The sequence below is a fragment of the Balaenoptera musculus genome, chromosome 5 (genome assembly GCF_009873245.2).
Source record: "Balaenoptera musculus isolate JJ_BM4_2016_0621 chromosome 5, mBalMus1.pri.v3, whole genome shotgun sequence".
NCBI lineage: Eukaryota > Metazoa > Chordata > Mammalia > Artiodactyla > Balaenopteridae > Balaenoptera > Balaenoptera musculus.
Window position 1 is genome coordinate 88,159,914 of NC_045789.1, and position 14,041 is coordinate 88,173,954.

Genomic DNA, 14,041 nt, shown 5'->3' on the forward strand with positions numbered 1-14,041 from the left:
GGGGTCTGGCCGGGAGCGGGGGGGCGGCGGCCAGGGGGCGGGGCCCGGGTCAGTCCCCACCTGCGTGGGCGCCTGCTGCCCGCCGGGCCGGAGGGAGCGGCCGGGAGGCGGGCTGGGCCGGGAGCGGAGGGGAGGGAGGGGACGGGGACTGGGAGGCTGGGAGGAGCTGGCGCTCGGCTGGGGCTGCGGGGGCGGCGACGGCGGGAGCGGCAGTGGAGGCGGCGGCGGGTCCGGCGGCGGCGGCGGCGGCGGCGGCGGCAGGTGGCCCCGCGCGCAGCGGCCGGCCCGGCCGGGGGCGGGCGGGAAGGTGGCGCCTCGGGCGGGGGCCGGTCCCTGCACCAGGTGACCTGTTCCGGCCCGGATCCGGGCGGCCTCGCCATGCAGCGGCGCGGCGCGGGGCTCGGGTGGCCACGGCGGCAGCAGCAGCAACAACCCCTGCCGCTCGCGGCCGGCCCCCGGGCCGCAGCCATGGCCCCCACGAGCGGCGGCGTCCCCCCGGGCCTCGGCGGGCGCCCTGCCTGCGCGCTGCTCCTGCTCTGCTACCTGGTGAGCGCCGGACCCTGCCCGGGTCCTCCCCTCCGCGCGGGGCCCCGGGGACGCGGGTGGGGGCGGTCGGGGACCTCCACCTCGCGGGCGGGTGCGGCACGGCTAGTTTTGTCTCTTCCTCGCCGCCGCACCCTGGGCGCTCCCGGCACCTGGGACGGGTACCCGGGGCGCGGAGAGCGGTGCGTGGACCGGAGTTGCGGCGCTGTGCTCTCGCCGGGGTCCCTTCCTCTCCCTCCGAGACCCGCTCCAGACCCGGGTCAGGTTCCCCTCGACACCCAGTGCTGTCCCCCACTCCACCTGGGAGCCTCGCCACCCCGCGTTTCCTCCCTCCCCGCTGCGCACGGCTCTCCAGCTCCCTCCCTGCCGGCCCTGGGCGTCCCTCACAATCTTCTCGAGGTTCCTTTCCTTCCCGAGCCCAACTTCGCCTCTTTCTCTCTGTGAATGCCACCCGCCTCGCCCCTCCTTTTAGTTTCCACCCGGTCCTCATGGCCCGGACCGTTTTGTGCGGACGCACCCGGCGATGAACCTCGTATTTCCAGCGCTCTTCAACTCCTCCATGGTCACTCCAGCCAAGTTGCGGCTGCCAGAAAGAAATCTAGTTCTTTGTAGCACGCTTACCGCCAGAGTGGGGACTTTAGCTGCGTCTTGAACATTGTCATTTCAGAGAACACGTTTGGCTCCTGCGTGTCCGTTTACAATTTGCACACTTCCTGGCTTTTGTTTTAGTCATCAACTAAATGGCAGTAACCTGTTTTTCAAAACCAACTCATTTAAAATACCAGAGTAATTTAGACCCTCGGAACAAGGTGGGGGAATATTCCCCAATTCCTTTTCTGGCTTGCTCTCTTCTGCTTTGAATTCTCCTAAACAACAGTAAATTTACAGGAGGTGACACCCTTTCTGTCCAGCCTACCTTATGTTCCAGGATCCTGCAGAAACCTTGGGTTATCTCGCCATATATTACTGTAAATAAATGAAATGGAAAATGCTGAATCATGAAACTGATGTAATAGGAAATTCACAGAATGCTGAAAAAAAAAAAGAAAAGAAAAAAAATTGAGTAGTGTCATTGTCCAGAATTCTTTTCATTTATGTGGCATTGCCATTATTTGGAGACTTTCTTCTTGGAGGCAAAAAACGGCTTAGGAGACACTGGCAGGAATTAGAATTTGATTCCAAAGAAATTTGCCACTCAGCCCAAGTTTCTTTTGACACCCTTTACTTGTTGAATGTTTCATTTCTTGAAGCAAGAGGATGTAAAAATGCAAATTGTAACTCTGCCTCTTCATCTACCTGTTGAGCAATCCATGCTTTTCCTCATATTGTAAAATAAGCCAGTACCAGATTTTGTGGTTGGCTTTAGTTCATATTTTTGTAAGAAGTTGTCAGTTAACATGAATGATTTTTTTCACCCAGGTGATATTATTATTTAATATTTATGCCACAGGGTTACAGCACACAGGCTCATAAATAAAACTGCCATAACAGATGACAGGGTTGCAGTTTAAACAGATGATTCCTGTCCACAGTGCACTGGTTACCCACAGAGGCAGAAATGATGTAGTAGAGTAGTGTGTGAAACATTAATGTACAAGTGGTCAAGAAAGTTCCATGTGGAAATACCAAGACCTGGCAAGCAGAGACTGCTTCTTGACAGTTACAAGAAATCAGAGAAACAAGAGCAATAAAGGCCTAAGTGGTCCACAGGAGCAAAGACAGATGATGGAGCAAGTATAAAAGTGCTGTATGGGGGCTTCCCTGGTGGTGCAGTGGTTAAGAATCCGCCTGCCAATGCAGGGAACGCGGACTAGAGCCCTAGTCTGGGAGGATCCCACATGCCGTGGAGCAACTGGGCCGGTGAGCCACAGCTGCTGAGCCTGCGCTCTAGAGCCCACGTGCCACAACTACTGAAGCCCGAGCCCGTGCTCCGCAACAAGAGAAGCCACCGCAGTGAGAAGCCCGCGCACCGCGGCGAAAAGTAGCTCCCGCTCACCGCAACTGGAGAGAGCCTGCGCGCAGCAATGAGGACCCGACGAAGTCAAAAGTAAAATAAATAAAATTAAAAAAAATAAATTTATAAAATTTCTGTGTGGACCAAGGGGGATTTGAGACAGCAGATCACAGAGAGGAGAAAAATGATGCTATGGACAGACTATGGTGAGTTAGTGAAGTGGTGAGATAGGGCTCCAAAAAGAGAGATTACAGAAAATACTGTAATGTGGAAAATAACTAGAGCATGGATGAATGTCTTGGCAGACAAGGAGGGGATGGATTTTGGAACTACCATGGAGAGGGAAATGTCAGTGCTTCCTGAGTATGTGTGTTTCCTTCAGATGGGCTTCGGATATGCTACTGTTAAAAAAAAAAAAAAAACTTGAATAAACAAGAAAACCATTTTTCAACTGAATGAGAAAGTTTTGCAAAACCCGGGGAAGCAAAAGTGTGACTTGGAAAGTGGGCTTCACCTTTCTTTCTAAAGGTCTAGCCATTGGTAGGGATTTTGCTCGAGAGGTATGTGCTACCAGAGAAACTGCTGAAAGGTAAGCCTTCTTGACCTTGGAGAAATTCAGTTGCAAATTGGGGAAAATGTAAAACAGCTGCATGAACACATGAAAAGCATAAACTACTGAGAAAAATGCATAAGTGTGTGTCTTGTACATCAAGGAATACTTCCTAGAGAAAGTGATTGGTCAGGGCAGGGGGGTGGACAGATAGAGGGTAGAAGTCGAGCAGAGTAGCTAAGCAGGACCTCAGGAATAGGTAGACACTAGAGGAAGAAAGCTATCCCATAATTTGGAAACCTAAATAATAATAGTAGTAGTAGTGGTAATAATAGTAGTTTGCATTGTGCTAGGTTATTTATATGCATTATCCAATATTAGTCTTAACAATAACCTTGTGAGGTAGGAGCTAGTATGATCCCCATTCAGATGAGTTAACTGAGGCTCAGAGAGGTTAAGTTAGTTGCACTAGGCCACACAGGTAGTCCAGGTTTGAAACCCAAGTCTATCTCTTTCCAGAGCCCCAGTTCTAGCCGTTCATTGCCTTCTAGCTTATTGCCTTCTGGATTTTGCTGCTTGTAACCCATTCCCGTTATTCATAGATGTATGGGCCATTAGCAAAGTTCTCAAAATTAGCAGCTTCTGTGAAATTGGCCAGGATGTGAGGTCATGTCTAAAGTAGCCTAAAATATGCAAAGCTGGAAGCCCAGGCCACAGAGTAGAAGCAGGATGTTAAAGAGGGGGAAAAAAAAAAAAAGTAAAGCCAGAAGATATTTGCCATCACAATAGAGAGGTAAAGGATGGGGTCCTTGTATAATCCAGAGGCAGCTGGCAGAGTTTAGCACTTGAGTTTGTATGAACATGTGTCCAAGAGTATAGCCAAGTGTGCCTTGGAATGTATTCCAAAGACAAACTGTCCGTGATTTGGGGACTGACTCCTGTTTTGTGTTATCCTTACCTATTTGCTGGTTCTCAAGAGGTTGAGAGAGGCCTTCTAGTCAGATGCCTTTAAGCCCCTGCCACCCTCATGGAGAACAGGGTCCTGAGGTGATGGGCACATTCCTTCTCGGTCGGCTGGGACAGAATAACCTTCAGTAGCAGCCCAAGAACAGTACTGTGACTGTAGCTAGCGTACTGCCAAAGCATGAATAATTGTGACGAGGCCTGAAAGATAAGTCACGGGACGATGCCAAGCAGATTTCTGAAAAGATGATCCCTGGTTCCAGCAGCTGCCCCCCAAATTCTGAGGTCACCAAAGGTCAAGCAAGATGCAGAGAGCCTCCTCAGAGAGGGTGGGGCCTTGAAAGCAAAAGGTCACGGAAAGCGCTTCCACTGAGGTTACGGGTGCTGAGTGGTGGGGTCCATGCTGGTCTTTCTCTGCCTCAGAGACCCCCTAGCCATCCTCGTTCATCGTTAACTCTTACCTTCCACCAGACTTGGCTAGAACAGCCTGAGACTGCCCAGCCCCTTTTGTGACAATGGCACTTGGAGAAGGCAATTCTGTCTCTTCCAAACTCTGATCTCGAAGTATAATTTTTTTTCTAAAATGAGAAAACAAATCTCACAATGGCTGGTATTGGTGTCAGCTGTAGAGCTGAAATAATCTGAGTGGACATTTGCACTTGTGAGACAACCAGAAGACAAAGAAACAAGAGGGCATTAGCGGCACAGATGCAGATGTATGTGAGGCTCATTAGCAGACAGTGACTGTGAGAGTCTTGTACAGAATTCTCTGTAAGCGACCACAGACCATCAGTTATCCCTCCAGAAGTGTTCATTAACTCCTTGCTTTGTGTAACACAGGACCTAGGGACTTCAAAACAAGGTATAGAGACCTTCAATTATCCAGTTTGTGCAAGAGTGATTATGGATATTTGAAATACAGAGACCCATCCTCTAACTTCACATCAGCCAATAGCTGCCACATTCATTCCAACCAGAGTCCCTAAAATCTCCCAACTGGCCGTGTTTGCCTCTCGCCTTCTCTTCCTTCTGGCTGCCCGTTGGCAAAAGTGTGGGAGCCACCAATTGGCTGAACGGAGCAGCTGGAGGGAAGGTAGCAGAGAAGGCGTAAAGAAGCCAGGCAATTCACGGAGAAGTTGGATAGACTGGAGTAGACCGTAAATAGCCTGAAGTGAATTCAGTTACCCTGTTTATTGGCTCATCCCATTCCCCGGAGAAAGGAACGGAGGGGCACGAGGGCATGCGGGATGTGAGGAATTGCTGAGGAGGTTCTGCTTTGGTGGCTGGTCATTTGCCTCCCAGCCTCACCCGAAGAAGGGCTGAACCAAGCGGGGGAGTCGGCTCAGTGCAGTGTGTGTGTTTGTGAGTAAGATAACATCTACCCTCCCCAGACATAATGCATGGTGATCTGATGTGATTTTAGCCCCTCACCCCACACTTTCAAGACGGGAGTGAGCCAAGTCCCAAGATTCCCTCACCTGTAACCAGAAGGTGGTGACAGGTGTAGAAGTGGATGAGGTGAGGGCATCATTTTGGGTGTTTCTGGAGGGCAGCAGGCACACCATCACCAGCTTTGGAGTCAGCAGCTATGGATTTGAATTTTGGTTCTGCTTTTTAGTAGCTGGTTGTTCTTGTGCAAGTTACTCACCCTCTCTGAATCCATTTCATTTCCTCAGCTGTTAACTGGAATGTTGTGTCCCTCAGAGAGCTGTTGTGAGGTTAGAGGGGAGAAGTTCTATGAAATTCAGTGTGAGAGGATGAGGTTAGAAGTGAATGAGAAGACTTACTGCGTTTGTCCCCGTGCCTAGCACGTAGTAGGTACTCAATGAAATTAAACTGCACCAAACTTGGTTACCCTCTCATAATTTGTGTTAGCAAGAAATAGCATATCAAACAGTATTAAAAGGGGGAGAGGATCCAACACAGCAAGGAGTGTTGATCGTTATTGCAATGGCGTTTCTCTAGCCAGCTCTCAGGTTTGGGAAGGCACACGGGTCGGCTGGGAAATGTTTCCCAAGGCTCATCTTGATCTCGAAGTCCATATTGATGTCATCGCTCATTCTGCTTAATTGCATGCTTTGTTGACATAAACAGAATTTTTGCTTATTTCTAGTTGGCGGATATCGGAAACGTAGGCCTCTTAAGCCAATACAATTACCTTTTGACCTCTGGAAAGTTTGATCCAGCCAGTTTGGAGAGAGGGCGCTCAGGAGCCAAGGTTTTCTTAGGTGACTGGGGCGGAATGGACAAGGATAAGAAAAATAGTCAATTGTTGTTTGCAATCCGACATACCCACATGCACATGTAAGTGTAAATGGACTTCCCATAGAGAGACACAAGTGACGTGAGTTAAGATTTTCTAATCTCTCTGTTTCCTTAAATAATAAGTGGATCATATAGAGAAAAGAGCCAAGTTTTCTCACATCTTTGGAACAAGGGAAGGTTATTTGAATAGAGTTTCCTCTTACTGATTTTTAAAGGAATGAGATGGACTCATCCTAAAAAAAGTTCATGTGGTTTTGATAGATTATTTTTTCCATCCAGAAGATACATTAAGTTCATCTGTTTCTTGATTCCCAGGCTGAACGGAATGCATTTAGAGTTCCAATTTGGGGTCTTTTATCAGGAACACACACGAAATGACCCATTTCTGTCTTTTTTAAAAAAAACTTACAAAACATACACAATTACACAAAGACAAAGGAATCTATGTTTTGTGACTGTGTGGGATGTTGTCAAATTTGACTTTGATTAGGGCTTCATTCTGGTATAAACAGATGTTTGAGGGCTCAGGCATCTTTCAGGGCCCAGCTCCCGTTGTGTGCGGAGCAGATCAGCAGCTTCCGAGGTGAAACATCTATGTGGTTGCCTAAATGGCATAATTTGAGGGGCACAGAGGTGCCCTTTACACCGCAACTATCTTGCTTACAGCTGCAGTGCATTTGGCCTTTGTTTTTAAGGCATTATCTCCACCAGGCTGGCCTAGAAATGCAGAGATGTGACATTACCGCAGTGTTTCTTCATTATCACATTAACATGGGTGAACTCGCCAGATGAGCACGAGTCCAACAGGGGGTGGAGGGGCAGGAAATTTAAAATTTTTAATTTATATTTTTTGGTGTGGGGAAATGGAAAAGTTCTAGAATGTAGGGCAGTTGCCTGAAAGGGAGAAGTCCACCCTAACGGGACAAGGTGGGTGCGAGTGCCACCTTCTCTGACCTCACAGTCCCCCGGGTCAACTCTGACCCCCAGGGGCCCAGTGAAATGTTCTTTGGAAGGAGATTAATGAGGCTGGATGAAAAACAGAGAAGTGCCAACCCCCATCCCCCCACCTGCCCCAAAGAACTTGTGAATGTCAGGAAAGTTTCGTGGGGATTCAAGATTGGATCGAGTGCTTTGGTTTATATGCAGGTGCCCCCAGGGCTGTGGGGCAGTTGATCTGAGTTGGACCACCGAGGCACCTGGCAGAAATGCCCACGCCTGGTACTTATTTCAGCAAAAAACCCTTAGCCAAACTCTACAATGTGCCGAGCTCTATCTTATAAGCCGGGGACGTAACAATGAACAAGACGTGGACTCTGGCTTCATAATTTCTAAACAAAGGAACGTTTGGGTAATTTTTAGCTTATGTTAATGCAACCTGGCATGTGAAAATACCTTATGAAGGTTGGACACGTGTCATGCCCGTAGCTGAAACTCTTCAAGTTAATTGCCTTATTTTCCTGGCAGGAAATAGCTCATAACACACACATAACTTGAGCCAGGAAATCAGCTGCAGCTTAATCAATATTTAGAATGTGATGTGTCTCTAATCGGTGTTGGTTTTGTACATAACAGAGGTAGCCACGACTCATGGCGTAGCAGCTGCCCGCTGGGTCTGCTCCAACCCACAAGATGCCAGCTTCCTATGTTACACAGGTGCCCACGAGAAGGAAGATTGTGAAACCTTCCTGAGGGACTTAGACCATGCTCCTCAAATCACATACAGTAACTCTGAGGTCCTCTTTGGGGCTGGCATACCCCCATCATATTAGGGACATCACCCTATCCCTGAAGTTGCTCTTCTCTTGTTCCCCAGCTGTCACTGTTTCTCTCACTTCTTTAAACATCTATCTCAGTCCATGAAATTCTCATTGTTGTTGTTGTTGTTTTTTGGCTGCGCCAAGTGGCTTGCAGAATCTTCGTTCCCCAACCAGGGATGGAATCTGTGCCCCCTGCAGTGGAAGCGTGGAGTCTTAACCACTGGACCGCCAGGGAAGACCCATCAGACCATGAAATTCTACCTCTTTTCCTAGCCTAGCTCCAACTTCTCATCCTACTTAGATCTTTATTGAAACATTAGCAAGGTGTCAACATACCTATGAGGGACCCTTGGCAAAATAGCAAATCAAGCCCCATCAACCACATGTATAGGAAATGATGCCTGACTGGGTTATTCATCTTATTTCCCCTATGTGATTGTTCCTTTAAAAAGTCTATCTTCTGTCCCTCTGTGTTCTTTAAAACTCTATAGCACTTTAAGTGGTCTTCTAATTCAGCTGATTATTATATGATCTTGTCATCTTTGAAAATGGCTGTAATCTAAAATAATGAGAACACATTTTCATAAAAATGACAAAATAAATAATACCTAATAATACAAAAACTCTATCTAGAATAAAAGCTTGATAGTCTGTAACAGTGATCTGCAAACCATGGCCCCCGGGCCAATCCGGCCAGCTACATTTTTCTGTAAACAAGGTTGCACTGGACCACAGCCATGCTCACTGGCTTGTGTGTTGTCAGTGTCTGCTTTCTTGATACCACACTAGATGGACATCAAGCGGCTGAAAAACCCAAAATAATTACCATATGGCCCTTTTTTACAGGAAAAGTCTCTGACCTCAGATCTAGCATAGCACCACTGGGTAGAAATATGTGAGCCACAAATTTGAGCCACATATGTAATTTCACATTTTCTAGTAGCCACACTAAACAAGTAAACAGAAACAGGTAAAATTAATTTTAGTAATGCATTTTATTGATCTCACTGTATCTTAATCTTATCATTTCAACATGTGATCAGTATAAAAATTATTAATGAGATTTTTTTTTATCCTTTTTTGTGTTCAGTCTTTGAAATCCATTGTATCTTTTACACGTACAGCACATCTCAGTGTAAGTGCTTAGTATGACTTGTGGCCACCATGTCAGATAGCATACATCTAGGACCCATCAACCTGGAATTTACTTTTACTTCACTTGAGACTCTGAAGCCAGTGAAAACAAAATGATCTTCATGTGCGTATATGGAGATTTCCTTAAAAACAGAATTTCAAGAAAAAGTCCTGGAGAGAATACACAGTCAGGTGTCCCATACCTTTTTCATTCTCATCTGTCACCACCCATCTCCACAATGATGAGCCTGGGGTCTGGAAATTTGTGGGTCACCAAGCAAAAGTGAAACTATATTTAGCATGATGCTGTGCTTATTAACGTGGAAAAGTGGGCTGGGGCAGTTTTAGCAATAAGATGTAAATGAATTAACTGCACTTTCCAATGAAATTTAAGGAAATCAGACAGCTCTGTTTAAAAGAGGTTTTCACTGGAGTTCCTAGCATCAGCAATAAAAATGTGATTTAAAAAAATTGAAGTGGGAGAACGGGGCCTGGGTGAGGTATTAAGGTATACATGAAAAGAATGAGGAAGAGGTTTTAAGTCATTCTTTGAGAAGGGACACAATGTGATATTTAATATACCACAGCATATCCTGGACTCTGCTCCCTATTGTCTCACTAAATAAGCAAATGTCTCCTTCCGGGGAGCTGAGAAAGGGAAGCCTTTGGGGGCATTTGGACTGAGGAGCGCAGGTCACCCATGGGCACCACTCTGGTCCAGCTCCCATCAGCACCAGCAGTCTCTGGCTTCGGCTAAATGCTGCTATGGGCTTAATAGCTCGATTTGAATCTTGAGAAGGGGGCCACGTCTCGGCACATCTGGCCAAATGAATAAACCATCGCTTGTGGACAAATGCTGGCTGTATCTGTCTTCATATGAAAGCAGAATCAGCCTGCAGTTCTTAGGCAGCTGTGGAACAGCAAATCTTTGGTTTCATGGTGTGTGCTGTGGGGTGGAGAATGTCAGAGTGGGCATGAGGAAAAGGAGCCCGGCTTGCGGGCCGGCCTCTGCTAAGCCTGCAGCTGCGGGATGTCGGAGAACATCCCCTCGGGGTTGCCATGTCCTCGTCTGAAAACTGGGGTGGGCTGGCTTATCACCAAGGGCTTGTGACCCTCATATTCCCGTGTCCTTTTGTGTCTTTATTTACCCCCCTTCTGTCCTCTGGCCAAACCCGGCTGCTTGCTAGACCCCCAGGACAGCCGCCTGTCCCTCCTTTCATGTCTCTACTTAAACTGTTCACACCACTCGCAGTGTCCTCCCTTTGCCTCTCTACCTAAAGAACTTCTGTTCATCCATCGAAGCCCAACTGAAATGCCGTTTCCTCCATAAAGCCTTTCCCAGAGCCCCCAGTCAGAATTACTGTCATTTGGTGCTGTGTTCCCTTAGGATTTGCATTTAGTTTGACTGGAGTGCAGGCCATGTTCTGCCATGTGTCTGCTATTTGTAAACATGATTCTCTGATTCCAGACTTCGCGTGTTACTCACCTTTGGCCCTCCTACAGCCTTAAGCCAGAATTGAAGAAAGAGGTCCCTATTTCTTCCTTCTTTGGAGAAGACCACGGTGACCTTTTTCTTTAAACTTGTGGTGAAAATATTTATAGCCTAACATTTACCACTTTAGCCATTTTTAAATTTATAGTTCGGTGCCAGTAAGTACTTTCACGTGGTTGTGCAACCATCACCAGAACTCTTTTCACCTTGTAGAACTGAAACTGTACTCATTAAACCACAGCTCCCCATTTTCCCTCCCCCCAGGCCCTGGTAACCACCATTCTACTTTCTATGAATCTGACTACTCTTGGTACCTCATATAAGTGGAATCAGACAGTATTCTTTCTTTTGTGACTTTCATTTCACTTAGCATAATGTCCTCAAAGTTCATTCATATTATAGCATGTGTCAGAATTTCCTTCCTTTTTAAGGCTGAATAATATTCCATTGTGTGTATATACCACATTTTGCTTATCTGTTCATCCATCAGTGGACAGTTGTGTTGTTTCCACCTTTTAACTACTATGAATAATGCTGCTGTGAACCTGGTGTAAGTCTATGAACATATCTCTTCCAAGCCCTGCTTTCAACTTAGATATAGACCCAGAAGTGGAATTGCTGGATCATATGACAATTCTGTGCTTAATTTTTTAGGAACTACAGTACCGCCTTCCACAGTGGCTGCACCATTTTACATTCCCACCAGCGATACACAAGGGTTCCAAATTTCTCTGCATCCTCTCGAACACTTGTGGTTTTTTTTTAAAAAAATAGTAGCCATTCTAATGGGTGTAAATTGGTCCAAAGTAACCTTTTTGCTATTGTGTTACGGATGTCTAAATCTCAAAGTCACATTTAGAAGAGCTCTTAGCATCCATCCATCCGTGCCTCATGATCAAAACATTGCCTTAATTTCAGGACCAAACTTTCCAGATTTCTTCTGGAAGGAAAGTCCACACTGAGAGGGCTTCATCATCTAAAGAACTAGATAACTAACACAACATTGTAAATCAACTATACTTCAATATAAAATAAAAATGAAAAAATGAAGAACTAGATAAATAAACCTGCAGCTAAAATCTTTCTTGGCACCTGTGGCGCCATGCATGATGAAAGAATCAGACAACACAGCTTGTGGTCCACGCCTGCCTGTGTGTGATTTGGAGCAATAGAAACCTCTTGCTGGCCCATTCATCATGCATGCCTGTCCTAGCTCAGAACTTATGGAGAAAAAGCGCCCCAGCTGGCATCCCTGATATGTGTTCTCTCCGGTGCACTTTGAACTCTTCTCCCATCCTTTGATTTGGCTGCATTTGACCACCATTTGAAGTCAGGACAATAGTTTGGAAATGTCTGGAGCTGGATTGCCTCTTTTTCACTTTAAGGCACGTTCACTGCTCCTGGCTTTGTCGTGAACTAGCTCCATCATTTGGAAACCAACTCTGGAATGTTTGCCACGTAGATTTGAAAGTCCCATCTTGATGAGCAGATGCTACTGAGTCTGGAGAGGGAGTTTAATGTGGCCTAATCTTCATTTGTGTGTATGTTGGTTTTTCTCCAATTATTCGGTAGTGCTTTTGACATCTTTTATCTTCCACTTTCATTACATTATGTAAATGGATATTTTTTTCTTCCAGGAAAATAATGATTCACGTATCTGTTAATATGATCATTTTTAAGGTTTCTCTATTTTTTTTTTTCTTTTCAGAATTTTGTACCATCTTTGGGTAGGCAGACTTCCCTGACGACGTCGGTGATACCCAGAGCTGAGCAGAGCGTGGCTTACAAAGACTTTATTTATTTCACTGTCTTTGAAGGAAATGTTCGCAACGTTTCTGAAGTCTCGGTGGAGTATTTATGCTCTCAGCCTTGTGTTGTCAATTTGGAAGCAGTGGTTTCATCTGAGTTCAGAAGTAGCATTCCCGTGTACAAAAAAAGGTGGAAGAATGAGAAACATCTTCACACCAGCAGGACACAAATAGTACATGTGAAATTTCCAAGCATCATGGTTTATAGAGATGATTATTTCATCAGACACTCCATTTCGGTATCTGTGGTGATACTACGCGCCTGGATTACTCACCAATATAGCAGTGGAGACTTGAATGTTAAATGGGAGGAAAACTTGCTACATGCTGTAGCAAAGAATTATACCCTGCTGAAGACCATCCCACCTTTTGAACGCCCTTTCAAAGATCATCAGGTGTGCCTTGAGTGGAACATGGGTTATATTTGGAACCTTCGAGCAAACAAGATTCCCCAGTGCGCTCTCGAGAATGGTAGGTCGTTTGCCTTGCTAGGAACCTAATTCTCATTTTTTTTCAGACAGCTTGGATCATAAGAGGAGGGGAGGGGAAAATTCTTGTATTAGTGGTGGGGGACAAAGCAAATGGAATCTGTAATTTTGGACTTTGGGGACAAAAGAGGAAAAGTGAAAAGGTGTTGAGAAGAGACAGAGTAGCAGAGAATAGGATTGAACAGGGAGGTGAGAGAGGGACAAAGAGCCATGGAAGGGGTACCTTGAGAGGCTTGGATCTGCTTTGCATTGGAAAGGAGCTTTAGTGCCACTGAAATGAGGATCAGGAGAATCTTCCTCCCCATCTCCCTCAAAAATCCCACATGTGTCAGTTTTCGTGCAGCATTGGCTTTTCAGCCAAGCCTACCTGGGTTCAACTCCTGGCTCTGCCACTTTCTGCCAGTGTAACTTGCAGAGTCTCAGTTTTCTCATCTGTAAAATGGGGGTAATAAATAACAATTCCCTCAGGGCAGTATTGTGAGAATTAAATGAAATGTGCTCAGCACAATAATCATCACTCAGTAAAAAGTAGTAGCCATAGTGATGATAGAATGCAAACTCTGTATTGTATCCTAAACGTCACAGGGTCACAGCCACTGAAGGATCAGTAGAGGAGGCTCCCGTGCCCTTTCTCAGCCTCTTTGAAGCACTGGGTTTGGAGCTCTCTGGCTGCGTGCATTTAGAAGAAGGGGGGCTGAAGTTCTCTCCATTGTCGCGCGGGCACCTTGCTGTATGGATGCTGAGCGCCTGCCAGCTCCTCTCCATATCCCGCAACGGAAAGCCTATCCAGGCACACTCCCAGGCACCCGCCCGGAGTCGGGCAGTGTTTCCTAAAGTGGGAGCCTAAGACCACCTGCAACAGAATCACCAGGGCTCTTGTTGCAAATGCAGATTTCCAGTCCTCATCTATGTCCTGCTCAGCCAGGATCTGTGGGGCGCAGGGCCCTGGAATCCACATTTTAAATACATTCCCATGACTCTGATGCACCTTAAAGCTTGAGAACCTCTAGAGCAGGGATAGAGCTGGTGGGACTTTGAGTTGCAGTGGCTGGACCCCCAGGCAGGCTTGGTGGGTGGAGGAAGTCCA

General features: G+C 46.5%; 1 protein-coding gene across 1 annotated transcript in view; it reads left to right on the forward strand.

Moving 5' to 3' along the window:
* Positions 1-294: 294 nt before the first annotated feature.
* Positions 295-14,041, forward strand: part of SEL1L3 (SEL1L family member 3) — a 100,824-nt gene continuing 87,077 nt past the window's right edge. The window contains 2 exon segments of the mRNA XM_036852909.1: positions 295-546; positions 12,367-12,937. Of these exon segments, the coding sequence (XP_036708804.1) occupies positions 379-546; positions 12,367-12,937 (739 nt within the window). The 5' untranslated portion in view covers positions 295-378.